The following is a 20870-nucleotide window of genomic DNA, read 5'->3' as shown; positions in this document are numbered from 1 at the left end:
AAAAAATACAATTACAAATGAACACAATATTCTTCATTCTTCTTTGGGGTCACCAAACGCCATCATGAGATAGGATTTTTTTAAATTTCATGCGTAAAGTGAACCTACATACAAGCTCAGGGCAAACATCAATACCAAGGTATTTGTTATTATCAAAACGAGATATGATCAATTAGGTCAACAAACATTTAATCTAAACCTCTCTATCTAGTCCCACCCACACTTCCACTACGCTACTCTAAATACTGTTATGCTCTATATGGCATCTAAAAGATAGTAAATAATCATGGGGTAAGACACCTCTCAGTAAGAAGGAATAAATTATTATCAGTGTGTGACCAATGAGTTTTAGTGTATCATATATAAATAACATTCAATACGAGTATCATATAAATAACTCTATATAATGTAGGTCATGTTGACATATATAGCAATCTATCCTTCGGTGACCACATCTCGTGCATACCTAGGAACTCACTGACATTAGGCACTCTTCTAGCACCCTACCTTGTACAGTAGGCCTACTCAGCAAGCCTTCCCAATCCAGCAAGCCCTCGGACTAAGTCCCGAGGATTAGAGCTTTACGTATCGTCGTCCTCCTTTGTCTTGATATCACCAAACATATCCCTCAGATATACAATTGCACAATACGACAGTACCATATTCATAATGGTCTTCCCATATTCCTTTTAATAATTCAAGTGATCTTAAAGAGTTTAATTTTTACAATAAGCTGAAATATTCTCATGCCACACATTTAAATAATAAATCATAGCTTGATAACATTCATATGCTCATATACCTCATATTATAATCATATATTCATATTTGAAACCAACATAATATCCATACACTCATATTTTATACTTTAATCGATTAATCTTTTTAAAACAGCTGACATAACTTATTCCCCTTACATGTTTACTGAAGATCTGCTTATCACTTCCCTGAAAAGGTGCCTGCAACTTTGGAGAACCAAAACCCTAGTTTCACTAGAGCTTGATGCGAAGAAAGACAACCAACAAGTCATGAGGAAAAGGAGATAAAACCAACCGGAGGCCGTCCCGGAGACTAAGGAGGCCCTAGAAGAGTAAGAAACCCAAAGGGGGTGAGGGAAACACACTGGAGGGTCAAAACCCTAGCAGGGAGAAAGAAGGGAGAGGAAGAAAATGAAATAAAAACAATTTGAAACCTATTTATAGAGATGCTGGCCCGCAGGAAACCGTCGATGATTTTTCCAGGCTTCTTAAAACCATCGACGATTTGGCCTCATCACCTGCTTCTCACACAAAACCTTCGACAGTTTTCCTGGAGTTCTCCAAACCATTGACGGTTTGGTCCTGTACCAAACCATCTCCTTTCTTTTCTTGCTTTTCCTTCCCTTTTATTTATTTTCTTTTCTTTTTCTTGGTTCGGGTTCCTACAAATACACAACTTATTTTATAGGGTGAGAGTAGCATAACATTATTTTGCAAGCTTCAAATTCTTATTTGCGGAGGATTTGGTGCTCGAAAAAAAAAACATGTGATTCATATGGAATTTGACTTTTATTTCTTCATGTTTTTTTCCTTTCTCTTACCATTTATTATTTCTTCACACTTTTTTTCCTTCTTGTACCATTTATTGCAACCACATGTGTTCACCCCCTCCAAACATGTTTTTCACATTTTTTTTTTATAATCATTTATTAAAACAACATGTGTGGCCCAACAAATCACCCCTTCCAAACATGTGGGGGCAGCCAAGTGTCGGTTGCTTTGGTGCTGCAACATAGTGTGCTCGCCCTAGTCTCTGGGCAACTGCACCCGCTTGTTGGAGTGCTCATGCAGCGATCATCTTCTAGGTGGTTTCACTTGATTTAGGAGAACCACTGAATCTGAGCATGGCTCCAATTTCTCTGTAGTCATTATCTTTGTTAACATGTATACCGAGTTTTTGCTGTCAAGGATCTTCTCAACTTTTAACACCCTTTCATCTAGAAGAGTTTTAATAAAGTGATAGTCTGATTTGCCTGGTTTTTGAGTGGAATTTTGAATTCTTTGCCAAGTGTATGACGCTTTGACTGTCACAATGCAAAATGTACACTTTTCGCAAACTTAAAACTCAACTCTGTCAACAAACCCTGTAGTCAAATAATCTCTTTGCTGGCTTCTATCATGGCTGCTTACTCTGCGTCTGTACTGGATAGTGCAATGATATCCTGTATTTGTGATACTCAACTAACGGCAATAGTGCCTATGGTGAAGACATATCTAGTAGTGCTTCTTCGGTGATCTATCTTGTTGGCAAAGTCTACATCTACATATTCCTGCAATGTTAGATCACTTTTGCCAAAGCATAAAAATTTGTTAACTTTACCACGGAGATATCTTATTATCCATTTGATCACTTCCCAATGGATTTGTCCTAGATTTGACATGAATTTTCTAACGACTCCCATTGTATGATCGATATTTGGTATTGTGTGAACCATGATGTACATCAAACTTCCTACAATTGAAGCGTATAGGATATTATTTATTTCTTTCTTCTCTTCCTTTGACTTTGGAGACTAAGTCTTTGATAATTTGAAATGGCCGGCTAATGGTGTGCTTACAGCCTTAGAATCACACATTTTGAACCTTATGAGAAACCGCCTAATGTACTCTACCTAAGACAACCGCAAGGTTCCCTCCTTTCTGTTTCTAGTGATTCTCGTCCCAAGCATTTGCTTTGTTGGACCCAAATCTTTCATCTTAAATTCAGTAGATAACTGCTTTTTCAATTTTCTGATCTCGTCTATATCTAGTCCTACAACTAGCATGCCATCAATATAAAGCAATATAATTATGTAACTTGATTTATACCTCTTGAAATAGAAACAATAATTAGCATTGCACTTGCGAAAGTCATTCTTTTGCATGAAATTATCAAGTTTCTTATACCACTGCCTTGGAACCTATTTCAAACCATAAAGACTCTTTTTCAACCTATAAAATTTTTTTTCTTTTCCTTTCTTTGCAAAACCTTCAGGTTGGTGCATGCATATCTCCTCCTCTAAATCACAATAGAGAAAAGCAGTTTTTACATCTACCTGCTCAAGGTGTAGATTCTCTACTGCAACAATGTTCAAAACTGACTGAATGATCGTTTGCTTCACAACTGGTGAGAATATTTCTGAGTACTTAATTCCTTCTATCTGTTGGAATCCTTTGACCACGAGTCTTGCTTTGTATCTTATCGAACCATCATGCTCTTCTTTTATGCAGTACACTCATTTGTTCTAAAGAGCTTCTTTTCCCTTGGGTAACCTAGCTAGCTCCTAAGTCCTATTTTCGGTGAGAGATTTTATCTCATCTTTCATGCCAAATTCCTACTTGCTAGATTCATCCACTTAACGTGCTCCGTCATAGCACTCTAGTTCACTTGCATCAGTTGGTAACAAGTAATCCAAATATCTCCTATTCAGTAAATGAGGTTGGGAAGACCTACTCAGTACCAGAGTTGAGGTAAGAGTTGGGGTCTGTGGTGCTTTAGTGCACCTCTCTATGATAGATTCCTCTGCCTGGTAATTATCAATTGTCTGTTTTGCACACATAGGTCCTCCAACCAATGCTATAACTATAGGAAGAGAGGACACTTCGCTTGATTTTTGGTACAAATAAGATGAAGGGAATGTCGCAGCAATCAAAATGATAATGAAGAAGAATGGTACCTCGAAGTAGCCTTCACAATAATGAATGATATTTTGAATGAAGAGCATGCAACTTTTGAGACAAAGGAAGAATTGGCACTCATTATGACAAGTAATAAACTAATTTATTATAATAATTGGATAGTGGATTCTAGATGTTCCAATCGTATGGCTAGAGACAAAGAAAAATTAAAAAGTATTTATGAATATAAAGGAGGGTGTGCTGTAGTAATTTCTAACCACTCTAAATTGCCAATGCCTCATATTAGCAAACTCATATTAGGAAGACAGTGATGGTACCAAGATTCAGGCCACAAGGATCGAAGCTATAAAATGTGTTGCATGTTCCTAGAATGAAGAGAAATCTACTATCGATATTACAACCTTCTACTAGCTTCTCGAAATTACATGGTGTTTAGCTTAAATGATGTCAAGGTGTACCTAGGTTTCTAGCTTGTGGGTACACCAATCGTAAGGGGTGGGATTGGGGGGGGGGGGGACTTGATTCTATTTATGTAATGTTTGCTCAAGAAGCATATGTGAATAGGATGAGAAAGAATTAGACAACAAACTTGCATCAAGCAACACTTAGGCTTGTAAGTAATCACAAGTTCAAAAAAATGATGAAGAATTTGATGCTCAAAGGCCTACCCTAGGTAGATTTTCAAGAAAACATTGTGTGCGTTGGATGCTAATATGGAAAAGAACATAAATTGCCTTTCAATATTTAGATCCAAGAAGACTCTTGAACTTATTCACTCAGATATATTTAGGAGAGTAAAATAAAAGTCCATCAGTAGATTTTAGCACATGTCATAGATGACTTCTCCAGGTATGTCTAGGTTGACTTCATGAAAGAAAAATTAGAGACATTAAAGAATTCAAGAAGATGGTGGAAAAATAAATTGGGTAGAAGTTGATGTAATATATGTCAATAATTGACTTTACCAAACACCCCACAACAAAATTAGTAATAGAAAAAAAGAATCGTCATCTTGGTAGAAATATGTAAAAGTGTGCTACAATATGCCACGAACATGCCACCACATTTTTGGGCTGATCAGTGCAAGAAGATAACAATGCATGTGATTAATAGACTACCTCAAGCAAACTTGGGACTCACTTCACCCCATGAAAAGTTATGGAACATCAAACTAATGGTGAGTCATTCTCGAATATTTGGTCGTGTATGCTATGTATTTATGTCTGATCATTAATAGAGCAAATTTGACAAGAAGGCAATTCATTGTATATTTATGGGCTATAACAATCAAAAAAAAGGGATAGAGATGTTGTGATCCCACAAACAATTGTTGTTTTATCTCTAAACATGTAGTCTTTGATGAGGCATCATCATGGCGGTCATCACAGAGCATACTGCTTCAAGATACCAAGGAAATTAAGTGAAAAGTTACAAACTAAGATACATGAGCAAACTCAATTGACGAAGGTGGACCCATGGAAGGTAAAATTAGAGAAGAATCTAAAGCTATGTCCCTAGAAAATTCTAGAAGCTTATGGCAGATAGGCATACATCCTAGGTTGAAGAAGAAGAAGATTGAGTGAATCAACTAGAAGAGTTGGAAGAAGAAGAAGCTCCTCAACCACAACTTCCCAGGTCCATGAGACAACAAAAAAGCATATTCGAAATATGCAAATGCAACTTTGACTGAAGAAATTGGAATGCAAGAGCCAACCTCATTTGAAGAAACATAATAAAGAAAAAAATGGAAGAAGGCAATGAAGGAAGGAAATTCAATCATTACAACAAAATGAGACATGAGATTTAGTGCCAATTCATAAAGATGTGAAATCCATATCTTGTAAATGGGTTTACAAAGTGAAGACTTTGCCTGATGGATCAATTGAAAGGTAAAAGCTTTTATTGGTGGTTCGAGGATTCTCTCAAAAATATAGGCTATATTATGACAAAAAATTTAGCCCAATGGTAGAAATTACCACCATACATATCTTGCTTACACTTGCAGTTAAAAAATATTGGAATCTTTGGCAAATGGATGTAAATAATGCATTTCTTTGCATGGAGAATTGGATAGATGGAACAACCTAAAGGGTTCAAGAACAAAGGTCATAGAGACTATGTGTGCAAGCTAAAAAAATCATTGTACATGTCAAAACAAGCTAGACCCCAGAAACGTGGTATGGTAAGATAACAGAATTCACAATACATAGTGGCTACTTAGTATCACCAGCAAATTCAAATTTGTTTATAAAGGCCCAAAGAGGAATATTGGCAAAAATGCTCATTTATGTTGATGATTTGATCATTACTATAGATGATCAAGTGGGGATACATCAGACTAAAGGTAATTAATCTCTCAATTTAGTTCCCAATAAAGGAGCTTGGAGAGCTTATAATTTTCTTAGTCTCAAGGTAAAGTGAACTAATGAAGGATTGTTCTTAGGTCAACAAAAGTATGCAATAAATCTTTTATGAAAATTTAAGATAATTGACTGCAAGCCACATTTCACTCCAATGGAAGCCAATGCAAAACTTTGTTCAGTTGAAGGCAACAACTTGGATAATATAACGATGTATAGGCAAATAGTGGGAGGATTGATCTACCTTACAATAAAATTAACAAACATATCATTTGTAGTTAGTGTGGTAAGTTAGTACATATAGAAACCAAAGAACTCATCCAGATGCAGTACGATGAATTCTAAGATATGTGGAAGGAACGATCGATTTTGGTCTCTTATATAGTAAAGGAGGAATATGTGAAATAAAATGGTATTATGATGTGGATTATGCTGGTGATCATGACACATATCATTCGACTACTAGGTGCATGTTCAATCTTGGCTCTAAAGCAATCTCTTGGTGCAATGAAAAGCAACCAACAGTTTCACTTTCAACTATTGAGGCTAAATACAGTGTGACAAAAATGGCAGCACAATAAAGTACATGGTTAATACAATTGATAGAGAATCACTAGTCATTTGATTATTTAGTACAAGTATATTGTGATCACCAATCAGAAATAGGCCTAGTAAAGAACTCTATATTCCATGCAAGAACTAAAAACATGGAGGTGTGTTTTCATTTTAAAAGGGAGAAAGTATTTCAATGAGAAATTGAGATGAAGTACATCAAGTTTGAAGACCAAGTTGAAGATCTACTTGCCAAAGGCCTCAATGGTTTTACATTCGAATGACTAGAAAGCAAGTTGGTATGACATCTATCTCTCTCCCTCATTTCCTTCTTGGAAGCTTGTCCCTTTATGTTTCAAAGAAGCTTCTCCTTTCTTTAGAGTTTAGATAATTCTCTATCTGTTTCTATAATTTTTGAAAAGTTAGGTGTACTCCCAAGAGAGGGGGGGGGGGGAATTAGGTTTTTAAAATTTTCTTTGAAATCCATTTATTTTACAGGTTCCTTTAGTTAAGAGTTAACCCCTTTTTCAATTAGAGTTAATTTGCAATCACACTCTTTGAACACAACAACTTAACAAGTAAAATTGATATTCAATCCAATCAATGAAGTTAGCTTGATATCACAAAAAATAGAAAATTCAATCAAGCTTCCAAAATTCAAATATTGATATCAAATAAGTATCTTGATTTTTAACCAAGAAATATATTAATGAGCTTTGATATTAATCAATCAACGTACTCCTTTGTAGTTTTCATAATGATATTGATTAATCAATGTACTCACTTACGGTTTCCGCAATTTCCAAAAGCAAATTAATATCCAGCAATTCAAATAAGCATCCATGTAGTTTATAAGTGGTGTAATTTAAAGAGAATAGGGAACAAAGTGACACCAAGATTTTTACAAGGTTTGGCTATACCCGCCTATGTCCTCGCCTTAGGCAAACCACCCAAGGATTTCGTTATACTGCTCCCTTAACCGAGCGGAGCAAACTAATTACAAACTCCTTCAAATAGGATAGAGCTCTCCTCTCCAAGCAATACCCCACGCTTGGTAAACCAACAATTCAACAACCTAAACCGTAAAAAACAATAAGAAATAAGAACAAATTCTTGTGTACAAAGACACTCTCACAATAGAGTTGATTAGTACAAGTTAGAGCACTAATATACTTCAAATTAAATATCAATAAAGAATGAATTTGAAGCTCAAGAAATTAATACCCGGGTTCTTATTTAGATTGAATGAAACTTAGTAAGAGCACAAGAACCAAGTGGTTGTATCAGCAGGAATTCAATAGAACTTCAGCAAGGATGTGTGAGCAAGAGAGCTTTCAGAATTAGAGATTTGATTGCTAGATTATAAGTAGTTGTGTGTAAAAATCCTTTGGTTTTCCATGTATTTATAGAATTCTAAAAGTAATTTCTTGTTGCCCAAGTTTACTTGAAGTATTTACCAAGTTTATAAAAAGTTTGGAGCCCAATAAAATAATTTTAAAAAGTTTCCCACGCTACTTTATCTTAAATTTGGAAAGTCACTTGCCTTTCTAAAAGAGGTGTTGTCATCTTCAACTACCCTTCATTTTTTTGGCTATAACTTTCACTATACAACTCCAATTTGAACGTTTTTGGTATCAACAGAAATTTAAGAGAAATTGTCACAACTTTCATGTTGAATATTTTTTAGGATAAGGAGTTTTTGATAGAAAAAATTGCTCATCAATGTAGATGTAAAAAAAATAAGGGAATTTAAAAAAAAAACTGTTTTAGTGCTTTTCATTTCAAAAATAATTTTAACCTTTTTAAAATAACTTTTTGTTGTGTCGAGCACCCCACTTAAGCTAAACACAAATACTACAAATAAGGCTATTGAATATTTAAAAAACTAAAGTAATGTAAAAACTATAATAAAAGACAGTAAAAAAACAAGATAAGAATTTAATGAGGTTCGATATAGAATTACCTATGTCCTTGGGCGTCGATGATCAATCCACTACTTATTGATAAAGTACAACTTTGAGGTGTATTTTACAAATGGAGAGTTGAGCTTTTTATATAGTTTCAACATCAAGTCCAAAAAACACTTCTCACCAATGTGGAACAAATAAAGAAAAAATTCAAAACAATTTTTCTACCAATGTGGAACAAAAAATAACAAATCTCCACCTTGACGATAAATTCAACAAATTTTTCAGTGACCAACATTCTCTGGAGTTCCACATCATCGGCGTCTTCCAAAAATATTCAGACTTGCAAGATATTGATCAAGTCTAAACAATGTTTGAATTTGATTGTTGTCACAATCTTGGTTAACATATTTGCGCGATTTTCAGTTGTAGTAATCTTTTGAAAAAGTATCTTGCCTCCATCAATAATATCCCGAATAAAATGAAACTGAATGTCGAGGTGCTTCGTTCGTGCATGGTAGACTTGATTCTTTTCCAAATGAATAGCACTTTGGCTATCACAGAACATAACAATGTGCTTCTTAACAACTCCCAAATTTTCAAGTAAACCCTACAACCAAATAGCTCCCTTAACAACCTCTAATGCTGTCATGTACTCTACTTCTATTGTAAATAAGGTAATGGTAGACTATAAGGTAGACCTCATCCTCCCTGGACCATTAGCAAATGTAAAAAAATATCCAGTAGTTGATCGAGTTTACCCAGATTAAATCACACTAATAGGGATGGATCCAAAATTGTAATTATGAACCCTAATGTAAAAATACCTCATTAAAAATAGCATAATATAATGCAATAAAATGATTACTATAAAAATAGATGATATTGGCTGCTCTTGGATGTCGTACTATAACCAATAAAAACACAAGAAGAGAATTGAAAGGACAAATATGAAGCACTATCCATGGAATAGAGACAATCAGAAGTCTTAAGAAATATATAATATAGGATGATGATCATATAGCTTTTCTAAGTGGAAATAAGTTATTTTAAAGGTTTAGTATGAACATAATAAATTATAAAAATTGTCTAATGAAAAGCTTCATTCCAATTGAAAAATGTTATTGATATTTTAATCAAAATAGTCAAAGCCTATTTCAAGTAAATAGATTTCTCAACTTTGCCATTTTGTTCATTACTTTGAGGACATAAATCATATAAGGATTTTGATATTGTGCTCTCCAACTCAACTAAACTACCAGATTAAATTGAGTCGCAACTTTAATATAAAATTTTATTTATATAAAAAAAATATAAATCCAAATGTGAAGACTTTAATCATTAGCAAAATCTACATAACAATGAAAATCCAATCTAGATAAGAAGTTTTTGATTCAATAAGGTTTGATGAGGATATAATACAAACAAAGCATGTCATTCAATTAACATAAAAAACACAAATCCTTTTTTTTTTTTCTAGTTAAAGATTAGAATATTACAGTCACTATTTAGTCTATTAAAAATAGACAAAGAATGATGATGAAGGTGATCATTCTAGACTTTTATGGAAGCTCTCTTTCCAAAAAGGCCGAAGGATGATAAACTAAAGTAAACTAATTTGATGAATGACAATTTAGATTCTAAGATTCCATGATTAAGTACCCCACCCCCCTCCCCCCACCCCAGAATTTTCTCCCTCTCTTTGTCCTAAAAGCAAAAGAAGGTATGGTTAAACCGAAAAAAATTAACATTGTAGTCCATGCCCTCGGTTTGAGATCTTGGAATTCAAACATTGGACTTAGATTTTTTTGGATTTGGAAAAAATACAATAAAAAAGTGTACTAAATTTCATAAAAATTCACAAATTCAAATTTGAAGCCTAAAATCTATACTCCCACACACACCATTATTGAGTATGGAAACACCAAGTAACTTTTTGGTTATAGGAAGAACATAATGAATGTGATCTAGGTGAAATTATAAGAGGACAGAGGTAAGGATGACTGACCAATGTAACCTTTGGACATGTATTACCATTACCAAATTAAATATGATCACTGTCCTAATATTTATTCTATGGATTGGTATATTGTTTAAATTTGAAGTAATGTGAATAAATAGATCCTAAATCAATATGCCAAGCAAGTGCAATGCTAAATAAAATATCTTCACTTTCCTAATATTTATTCCATGGATAGATATATTTTTTAAATTTGAATTAATGTGAATAAATTGATCTTAAATCATGTTTCCAATCAGGTGTAACACTCATAGAGTTGTTTGATGAGTTTTATGTAGAATTGGCATTGAACCTAAGTTCCATTGCCATAGAAGATGTTATTGGTGGTGTAGTCTCCTCACTTGTGCTAGTGCATATGAGAATTATATTCAATGCCCTTAGCATGGAAAGACAAATTTTGATGGATGCAAGACTTTTAGCTAATTGTAGATCTAGAAGCTTAAGGAAGCAATTTGGATGCTAAATTGGCTTCACTTTGTGAATAGATGATGTAGAAGAAGTGATATCATCCATTGTGACACAATGTAATTAGACCAAGTTGCAAGAGAGGTTATCAAGCCTTGAGAATTGTTGTGGATTGAGGGGATAATTGGATATCAAGAAGAATAATTGAAGACAAGGGTCACTCTACTACCACAAAAAATAATGAAAATTGACAGTAAAATTATGAAACTAAACACTTAGAAAAACTCATCTTGGACTTTTCCTTGCGTATGTTGTTGTGCTTGTAACTCCTATTAGGTTAAACGATATGTTTATATGAAGTGAAGCCTAAAATAGTACTTCTGACTTCATTGAATCCTAGTAACCCAGGAATGCCAATATAACTTGTTCTATGGGGAGACTATAGTAAAAATACTACTAGTTGTAGTTGTGGGCGCACACCACATGCACTGCTTTACAACTCTCGATATCTATCTTTCAGTTTAAAAAGATAACTTTTCTTTTGCTACTATATTTTTATTGGTAGTTCTTTTCTAAATGGAGAAAGAGTACAATTATAAGGCAATTTTTGAATTTTAGAAAACCATAACAATCAAGTAGCGTACTCTTTCCAACAATATAGATGTTTTTTCTTTTAAACAACATATGTGTTTTCATTATTTTTTCAAAAATATTATACCATATCAAAGATAGTGTTGTGATGAGTAGAAAAATATGAGCCTCTTAAATAATTGCAAGAAAAATGGCATTGCTTTTAAGAACAATCCTTCAATGTCTGTGTATGTATTAAACAAGATATAAATAGAGTGTCTTTTAAAATAAGATATAGAGACTAATGACTTTCTTTATGAAAACATGAAAATTAAAGGCCAAGTGACTAGATCTTCCCTTAATAATAGTATATTATAGATTAATGTCAATGAATGATAACAAAATAAAAAAATAAAAAAAAAATAGTGTCAATAAGGCAAGAAACCCAAATTAGTTCTCAAGTTAAAAACACCAAGCAATAACAAATAATCTTAGGTTGTTTTTGAGAGCACATATTTTAAATATTAGATTTGAATTTGTGTGAATTTAGATGAAACTGAATACAATTTTGTACCAAGTTTTATAAATCCATGCAAATCAAAATATAAGTCAAAACTCAAAACACCAAAGGGGGGGGGGGGGTTAGAGAATAGGGAAAATGATGTAGAGATGAATTTTTTTGTGCATGGTGGAGGGAGATCTACACGAAGGAACTAGTTAGTCATCTATTGAAACAAGAAATATTTCTTAATTATTATTTTTTCAAAATTTAGATGTGATCATACATTTTATATGCATATGTTGAATGATTTGCTGGCCTTTAACATCCTGCAAAAGATAATGCTATCACTACCTTATACCAACACAAACCAATTATTTGAGATGTTCAATTTTTTCCTTTTGTCATGGCCTTAGACCTTTCTCTAAGCCAACCATGCCGGCACTTAGCAATATTCACACCAACTGTGATGCTAAGTCAGCCTAACTTGCTAGATGGACACCAAAAGAGAGTTTGAGAGTTTGAGAGAATGAAGACTCTTGTATTTCTTGGAGAATGCTTTACAATACTTTGATGTTTTGAGGGTTTGTGTGTTGTGTTGGCCAAATGAGGCCTCCCCCCTATTTATACACTTCCACTTCCTCAATGGATGGTGGTGATGAATTTGAATCAATGGCCTAGATCCATCTTCTAGGCTATTCATCTAGATATTTACAAGGATGGTTCTAGCATATGTACATTCCAATACAATGTAGAAATATCTAGTAGGTCCTACTATACTCTAGGACACTCTAGAGAGTTCTCCACGGTTCTTGATCACTTTAGGATACTCTGGAGAGTTCTTCATAAATCCGAAGTGTTCTAGATTCTTCTTTAAGCCTCTTAAAATTTTATGTTCTTGTGCGGGGTGTTACACTCTCCCCCACCTATTCAAGGGGCGTCCTTGTTGCTTCCTTGTACCATCGTAGGTGGTCTTCAAATTGCCAAAGGTCTTATTGTGCTTCCCAGCTAGCCTCGCTGTCTGGAAATCACTTCCATTTAACCAAATATTAGGTGCATGGCATCATCCCCCTCCTTCACATGATTCGATTAGCGAGTATCTCTTCAACCTCCTTGTCAAAGGACTTAGTTACTGTAGGAGTTGCTCTCTTTGAGTCGTTTCTGATCGGGTCTTCCATGTCTTGATGATACGGCTTCGCTAGGCTTGCATGGAAGACTAGATGGATTTTCAAACTAGGAGGTAGTTCAAGTTTGTATGAAACTTTCCCTACCCTTCATGTTATAGGAAATGGGCCTTCATATTTCCTAATCAACCCCTTTTGCACCTTTATGAAGGCCTTAAATTGTTAGGGAAGCAATTTGACCATAACAACATCTCCCACTCAATATTCCACTGGTTGCCTCTTTGCATCCACCCATTTCTTCATCCTTCTTGTGGCTTTGTTAAGGTAAGAGCGGGTTACTTCTGTTTGCTCCTTCCAAAACTTAGCCATGTGGTGTGCCCCTAGGCTTTTCCCCTTATAAGCTGCATCAATAGTGTGGGGTGCAAGTGGTTGTTGTTCGGTGGCAATCTCAAATGGGTTGTGACTCGTTGATTCACTCTTTTGTAAGTTATATGAAAATTTTGCCACATCTAGGAGTCGTGCCCAATCCTTCTGGTTGGCACTAAAAAAGTGCCTCAAGTAGCACTCCAATAAAACATTAACCCTTTTTGTTTGTCCATCCATTTGTGGGTGGAAGCTTGTGGAGAAATGCAACTCTAAGCCAAGGAGTTGGAACAGCTCCCTCCATAGTCGTCTAGTGAAGCAGGGATCTCTATCACTTATGATAGTCCTCAGCAACCCCCAATATTTTACCACATTCTTAAAGAAAAGCCTAGCTGCCTCTTCAGATGAACAATTTGTAGGAGCTGGTATAAATGTGGCATATTTAGAGAATCTGTCCACCACTACTAAGATGGAACCAAACCCCTTTGACTTTGGTAATGTAAAGATGAAGTTCATGGATACACTCTCCTATGGCCACTCTAGTATTGGTAATGGTTTTAACAAGCCCCGGGTAACGTATTCTTTATCTTATCTTGTTGGCACACGAGACAAGTTTTCACACAGCTCTATCTCATCCCGCATTTGTGGCCAATAGTAGGCTAATTCAAGGAGCGCACAAGTCCTACACTGTCCAGGATGACCAGCCCACTTTGTGTCATGACACTCCTTGATAAGGCTTCTCCTCAAGTTGTTCCATTTGGGGACATAAATCCTTCGTCCTTTAGTGTAAAGGATGTTATCTTCAAGCCAAAATCTTTTTGTCTTTCCATCCTTGACAATCCTAATCAACTGTCTAGCCATAGGATCATGTTCCATTCCTTCCTTGATCTGGTCAAGGGTATCATCTCTAGCCTTGGTGATGGAAGCCAACTCCGCTTTGCAACTTAATGCATCTGCCACAACATTTGCTTTGTCGGGTTTGTGCTCAAGCTTGTAATCAAACTCAGCCAAGAAATCCTGGCACCTAGCTTGCTTAGGGGTTAACTTCTTTTGGGGCTGGAAATAGCTAGTGGCTACATTATTAGATTTTGTCATGAAATGAGAGCCAAGTAAGTAGTGGCACCAAGTGCGAAGCAAATGTACCACATCTGTCATTTCCTTCTTTTGTACTGTGTAATGTCGCTCCGTCTCATTTAGCTTATGACTCTCATAGCCAATCGGATGTCCTTCTTGCTTCAACACTCCTCCGATGGCAAAGTCGGAAGCATTCATGTGCTCCTCAAATGTCTTTTTATAATCGGGAAAAGCTAAGACCGGCTCTTCCATTATAGCTGCCTTTAAGTTTTCAAAGGCATTTTGACACCTCTTAGACCAATTCCACACCTCAGCCTTCTTTAGGAGATCAGTCAAAGGAGATGCTCTTGTTGACTAGCCCTTGATGAACCGTCGATAGTAGTTTACCAACCCAAGGAATGATCGTAGCTCAGAGACTTTGGTGGGTGGCTCCCATTCTTTGATAGCTTCCACTTTGGCTTCATCCATTCTTAGGGTTCCTACCTTGATTACATGTCCAAGGAAGTGTACTTCTTGCCGAGCAAAAGGGCACTTCTCTTTCTTGTATAACTCATTTTCCCTTAATACCTTGAACACAATTCGTAGGTGGTTGGTGTGCTTCTCAAGTGTGTTTCTATAAATGACTATGCCATCGAAGTATACTACTACGAATTGATCAAGATATGGGTGGAAGATTTCATTCATGAGGGTGCAAAATGTGACAAGAGCGTTGGTTAAGCCAAAAGGCATTACCAACCATTCGAATAAGCCATACTGTGTTACACAAGTGGTGTTTAGTTCGTCTCCTTCCATGATTTCAGCTTGATAATATCCCAACCTTAGATCCACTTTTGAGAAGTATTTAGCTTTCCCAAGCTTGTCAAACAAGTCAACTATCAAAGGAATAGGATATTTGTTTTTTATAGTTACCTTGTTGATGCATAATCTAAACGTTCCATTATGCTTCTTTTGAAATAATATCGGTGCCCCAAAGGTGCTTTTGATGGTCGAATTCGGCCTGCATCCAATAATCCCTTCAGTTGTCTCCATAGCTCCTCTAATTCTATGGGTGCCCACACGTTCGACTTGTCCCTCCTTGGTGTATGTGATGGAGTCAAGTTCTTCCTTCGTTTGGTCGAACTTCTCCATCGAATGGCTTGTTAATGCTTCCAAGTCATCTTGCACCCTCTCATGTCGGGGCAAAGCCTCACCAATATTTTTCTCCAAGAGGGCAACCCATCCCTTCAAAGTAGCAAAATCCTCCCCCCAGACTTTGCTAGTGCCTCGAGCCTTCTTTCCAGTAGGGTTGGTGTCCTTACCTCTTTGTTCCTCACCATGGTTCTCCAACTCCACGGTGCTTGGCATGGTGCCTTTTTCCTTGATGTTCACTCCCCTGGCCACAGCCTTAGACATTTCTCTAAACCAACCATGCCAGCACTTAGCAATATTCACACCGACTGTGATGCTAAGTCAGCCTAACCTGCTAGATGGACACCAAGAGAGAATTAGAGAGTTTGAGAGAATGAAGACTCTTGTATTGCTTGAAGAATGCTTTACAATACTTTGATGTTTTGAGGGTTTGTGTGTTGTGTTGACCAAATGAGGCCTCCCCCCTATTTATACACTTCCACCTCATCAATGGATGGTGGTGATCAATTTGAATCAATGGCCTATATCCATCTTCTAGACTATTCATTTAGATATTTACAAGGAAGGTTCTAGCATATGTACATTCCAATACAATGTAGAAATATCTAGTAGGTCCAACTATACTCTAGGACACGCTAGAGAGTTCTCCACAGTTCTTGATCACTCTAGGATACTTTGAAGAGTTCTTGTGCGGGGCGTTACACTTTGCTCCCTTTTGGGCAAGCACCACAAACTGTTAAACATCTTTATAACTTGAAATTTTCTCAAAAAAGTTAAGATATTTCAAATATCAAGGTATTTTATTTGTAAAAACAGTAATTTAGTTGGGAAGTGGTTTTGCTGCATTCTCAAAATGTTCTCGATTGGTCCATCTTAGTTTTGCAAGGGAAAAATAGCAGTGGTTTTGCTATATCCTACAAGATGTTCGCTGAAACGCCAAATGCACAATAACGATTGTCTATGATGGGAATCCTATTTAAGACACCAAATGAACAATAACGATTGTCTATGATGGGAATCCTATTTAAGAATTTCAAATTAGTTAATTTGCAGCTAAAATTGATGGCACCATTGCTGTGAGTTCCAAATGTTGAGAAGTCCCTTAATTCATGTATACAAACATAATGCAGCTAAGTTGCTATTACAAAAGCATACCGTTATTCGGACTATATGTTTTTCTTTGTTATCTTTTTTCCTTGTTATGTGGTTGCAGCCATACAAATCCAACAAGCAACTGGTCATAGCTCTGAATCCTCTGCCTCACTCCGGTCCAATGTCAAATGAGGAGGCATCGTGCAATGTCTGCAAGAGAAGATTGAACGAGCCAGAGAACTATCGCTACTGTTCGATAGCTTGCAAGGTAATTCTTTCAAAAAAATGATAATTTATCTCCACTTGGCCTTTCTCCCTTTTAAATCCATTTTGTATCTTGAAAAATCTGCATTAAACTCATTGTCAATCAGGTCATGGCATTTTCAAGAAAGAGCAGCAGCTCTGATCCACCCTTTCTTGCTCCACGACCTGCCCCGCCAAAGGAAAAGCGAAAGCCGGCTTGGAAAGTGGGGAGACCAGCAAATCGTAGAAAGGGAGTACCCCACAGGGCACCTCTGTTCTAAAGCCCTTATGTTTCTTTCCTACTGTAGTATTTTCAATCTGATTTGACATTGAACCATTTGCTTCCTGTAGTACATGCAACATTTGCTCTGTAGCTTCACTTATGTGATTTTGTTTCCCTCATCAAACTTTAATTCTGTAAGTGTCGGGCTACAAAAGTTGACATAGGATTTATGATTACACCACAGGAAGTATGAATGAGTAACATAATAACTCCTACTAATAAAAAACCAGAAGTAATATGCTGCTGAATTTGTTAAATACTATGAAGTGCTAGGGCAGTGGATCTCTAAAATTAATATGGTTTACTCAATAAGAACCCCAATCACACAAGGTAGGTTAAAGTTCTTAAATTGGTAGTGTGCTTGTGATACGGTTTTCCCAAATTATGTTTCCTGAACTTGAAAAATGAATGTTCGAGCACAAAGGAGAACAGGAAAGAAAGCACTTGCTGCAACCAAGCATCATCTATGACAAATAAATTTTCGATCAAAGTCACTTATACATTGAGAGAATTGAAAGTGTACTTCGAAAAAAAGGATTGAACTTGTTACTTGTGTGTTATTTTTGACTCTCCTGCCATTTTTCTGGTCTTGTGGTCTCTTACAGCAACAGTTGAAAATCAAAGAAGCAAAAGAAATGCGTCGGCATCCTATTGCAATAAACCACCACTATGGCCCTTCTCTATTTACACAGCCTTTGTCTATTTACATCTTCCAATCCAAACATTGTTCGTACAGGAGCTCATTCCCATAGTCTGCCATTGGATGAAGTAGAAGGGAACCAGCACACTCAAACCCAAAGCTAGGCTGGGTTTTTTGGGGCACAAGCGAAGCACAACACCTATTGCACACATAAAGTGGCGGAACAGCATCTGCATCCTCAATGCCAATGCAGCGAGTGTGCTGCCAAACCTCGCAAATGTCACATGCCACCATCCTCTCCCCATCGTCATCGCGTGCTCCACACTCACATCGAACAGTCCAATTGTCCGTCCCACCTTCATACCTCAACTCAGCGCCCAAATCGATCCCGTATCCCCTCGCCCAAACTTCTGAACCAGACTCCACTGCACCAAACAGCACTTCCCCATCCTCCATCCCCTCAGTATTTTCAATCTCTGTGACCACAAACTGATCCATAGTGCAGTAGGTGTCCCTCAATGCTGTCTCAATGGCTCGCTTCAGCTCACCTAATGTTGCATGCAGCGGAACAGAAATGAACTCACTGGGGGGTGGTGACTGAAATTCCCTTATAGCAGTCAATTCAGTTCCGTCATCACTCAGACTTGGCATTATTCTGCAAATGAACCTCAGTAATTGATCGTCCTCATCCCTAAAAGGCCACTCCTTCACAAAGTGCTTAGTATCCAAAACAACCTGGGTTGCCAATTCAACAGTATCCGATTCAGGGTATTCAAACAATATGTTTGTATACAAGTAGATCATATCACTATAAACATCAGCTCCAGCCACTCTAGTAGGAACTGGAGTTGGCTCAGGAACAAATCCTGGTTCTGATTCCGCTTCTGGTTCTGTTTCATTGACCAAAACACCATTCGCAAGCTCTTGAATTGAGTATTCCAAAACTCGGTTTGAAGGGTTGACAGCCCGGCGGACAATGTAACTTCCTACAATAACATTGTTCATTGATTTTAGAACATAATCCAGCAAGCCTGTGTCACCAATGTGCAACCGAGCAGCATCTCGTACTTCCTGTCTGGTCATCCCGCCATGGCTAGACCTGTCTGCTTTCTTTTCCTTCAACGCATTAACAATGATTTCTGCTGCATATTCCAATCTTCTTGAAGGCCACCTGCTATCCATATTAGTAATTACAGTGGAAAATTTTCTACATCTTACCGACTTTTCCTTCACCAATGGCTTGTTCTGTGGGACTGCTTTAGTTGGCGGTCTCGACAAAGAGGAGGCGAAACCAGTAATGATCAATTTTCTTCGTGAAGATGCTTGTGACTTGACAGCCAGCATGAATCTGAGAAGTTCCCCCATTGTGATCAACTGGGTTTCACTTAAATCTCTGTAGTACCAAATAATTTGCTTGATCTCTTTGTATTTGTCCGTGCTCCTGAAATCTTGGATAATCTTACAGAGCTGCAGTGTGCTGAGAACTTCAATTGCTCTGTCGTAGTTGTGCTCCATCACTCCAAAGTTTCCATGACAAAACCTGTAATCCCATCTCCCGAACCACGGATGTCCATACGCAACTCCGTGTAGCAACCGAAGATCCATTGACCACTTCTTTGAGACATCTTCTACTGTAATTTTTCTGCACAAGAATGAAAACCCGATAAGTGTTCCGAATCTTCATTTTTTCAGAACTACAAAAGTACGCTAAAACAGGGAATTTGTTTTTTTTTTTTTTTTTACCTAGCCCTAAGATTTATGCAGACTCGGTCCCATAGGTCCATGATCTCTCTGCCGCAAAGAAACTTAGAACCCCCTTCAATCCCATTGATGCAAAGCAAATGACCAAACCCATTGCAATGCAACAATCCATGTAGCAAATGGGTTTGAACATCGAAAACACCATCATGCAGGGGTTTATTCCACTCATCATCTGCCGGAATGATCACATGATACTTTCTTTTTGACACATAGTGATGGCTCCAGCCTGACTCACATACACACGCCCACGGACACAGAAACCCCAATTTTCTCAAATTAACAGGAAAATTAAGAAAGCCCAGATAAAGAAATGCACAAACCCAAATGAATAATCGCGGAAAACATCAAATTGACAAATCCAATTGAGAAATTTACCAGTGCATCTGCAGTGATCACAGAGAGGTCGCGCAGAGTTATTCACGCTTTCTTCGATGGTGTACAGGGGAACGACGAAGTTTCTGGTCTCGCTGACCAGGAGGGTGCACCATGTAGGCATCCCTTCGACATTATAGTCCTCGAGCTCGGCGCATTCTCGAAGAAAAAGACGAATGTTGTCGCGAAATGGGCCGGTGGGTTTGATCGGGCAGCCCGGCTCTGCAAATGTATGGAACGCGAAGAGCTTCGGCATTCTCTTTCTCTTCTTGCAGGACTCGAAGATTGGAATTGACATGGTTGAAGCTTGTAATTCCTTCCTGTCCAAGACTAGGATTCTTGAGATGTGCTCATGCAGAGAACCCGGAAGAAAGAAAAAACATGGAGGGGACAAACAGGGAGAAGAAGAGCTTACAGTTTCTCTGTTTCGAGCTTTAACACAAGTTAGTTGCAGACTTCGAATGTCTGTTACATTCCCGCGCTCGAAGAAGAAGAGGCTAGACGGCTAATATCAATATATTATCAAACATACCCTTCCTTGAGGGTGATATTTACAGTTAAACTCAGGAGTCCCTAGGGCGTTTCTCTCATTCTCGCTTCTCGGATCAAACTTCGAACCCTTGTGCCTCTAGGATAAGAACACAAGTACTCTCACCACACAACCAATGTTTGGTACATTGACATGTAATGGATTATGAATGGAATGTAATCAAGAATTATATAAGAAAAATGTATAAGTACAAAAAATATTTTTATTATATTCTTATGTACTGAACAAAATATTTGAACTTCAAAGGAGACTGATTACAAAGATTTTGAGG

At 37.0% G+C, this 20870-nt stretch overlaps 2 protein-coding genes across 2 annotated transcripts in view; one reads left to right on the top strand and one right to left on the bottom strand.

The window, feature by feature from the left end:
• The window catches only part of LOC131160476 (protein RGF1 INDUCIBLE TRANSCRIPTION FACTOR 1-like), a 30693-nt gene extending 13279 nt beyond the window's left edge, over nucleotides 1-17414 (top strand). The window contains exons 3-4 of the mRNA XM_058116193.1: nucleotides 16872-17018; nucleotides 17122-17414. Coding sequence (XP_057972176.1) covers nucleotides 16872-17018; nucleotides 17122-17274 — 300 coding nt within the window. The 3' untranslated portion in view covers nucleotides 17275-17414. The remainder of the gene's footprint in view (nucleotides 1-16871; nucleotides 17019-17121) is intronic.
• A 565-nt stretch (nucleotides 17415-17979) lies between these two features.
• Nucleotides 17980-20347, bottom strand: LOC131160797 (PHD finger protein MALE MEIOCYTE DEATH 1). The gene is made up of 3 exons (XM_058116679.1): nucleotides 20053-20347; nucleotides 19660-19903; nucleotides 17980-19558 (listed from the first exon to the last, which is right to left on the bottom strand). The coding sequence occupies exons 1-3, from the start codon at nucleotides 20345-20347 to the stop codon at nucleotides 17980-17982; spliced, it is 2118 nt and encodes a 705-aa protein (XP_057972662.1).
• Nucleotides 20348-20870: the final 523 nt, after the last annotated feature.

Source organism: Malania oleifera, chromosome 7 (genome assembly GCF_029873635.1).
Source record: "Malania oleifera isolate guangnan ecotype guangnan chromosome 7, ASM2987363v1, whole genome shotgun sequence".
Classification (NCBI taxonomy): Eukaryota; Viridiplantae; Streptophyta; class Magnoliopsida; order Santalales; family Ximeniaceae; genus Malania; species Malania oleifera.
Note: the sequence above shows the minus strand (reverse complement) of the source record. Positions and strands in the feature narration are given on the sequence as shown.

Excerpts from the sequence above, each read along its gene's own strand:
- LOC131160797 (XM_058116679.1), bottom strand. The coding sequence starts at position 20,347 with ATGTCAATTCCAATCTTCGAGTCCTGCAAGAAGAGAAAGAGAATGCCG. Across the intron at positions 19,904-20,052 it reads TGATCACTGCAGATGCACTG|GCTGGAGCCATCACTATGTG; the intron begins GTAAATTTCTCA and ends TATGTGAGTCAG. Across the intron at positions 19,559-19,659 it reads TGCATAAATCTTAGGGCTAG|AAAAATTACAGTAGAAGATG; the intron begins GTAAAAAAAAAA and ends ATTCTTGTGCAG.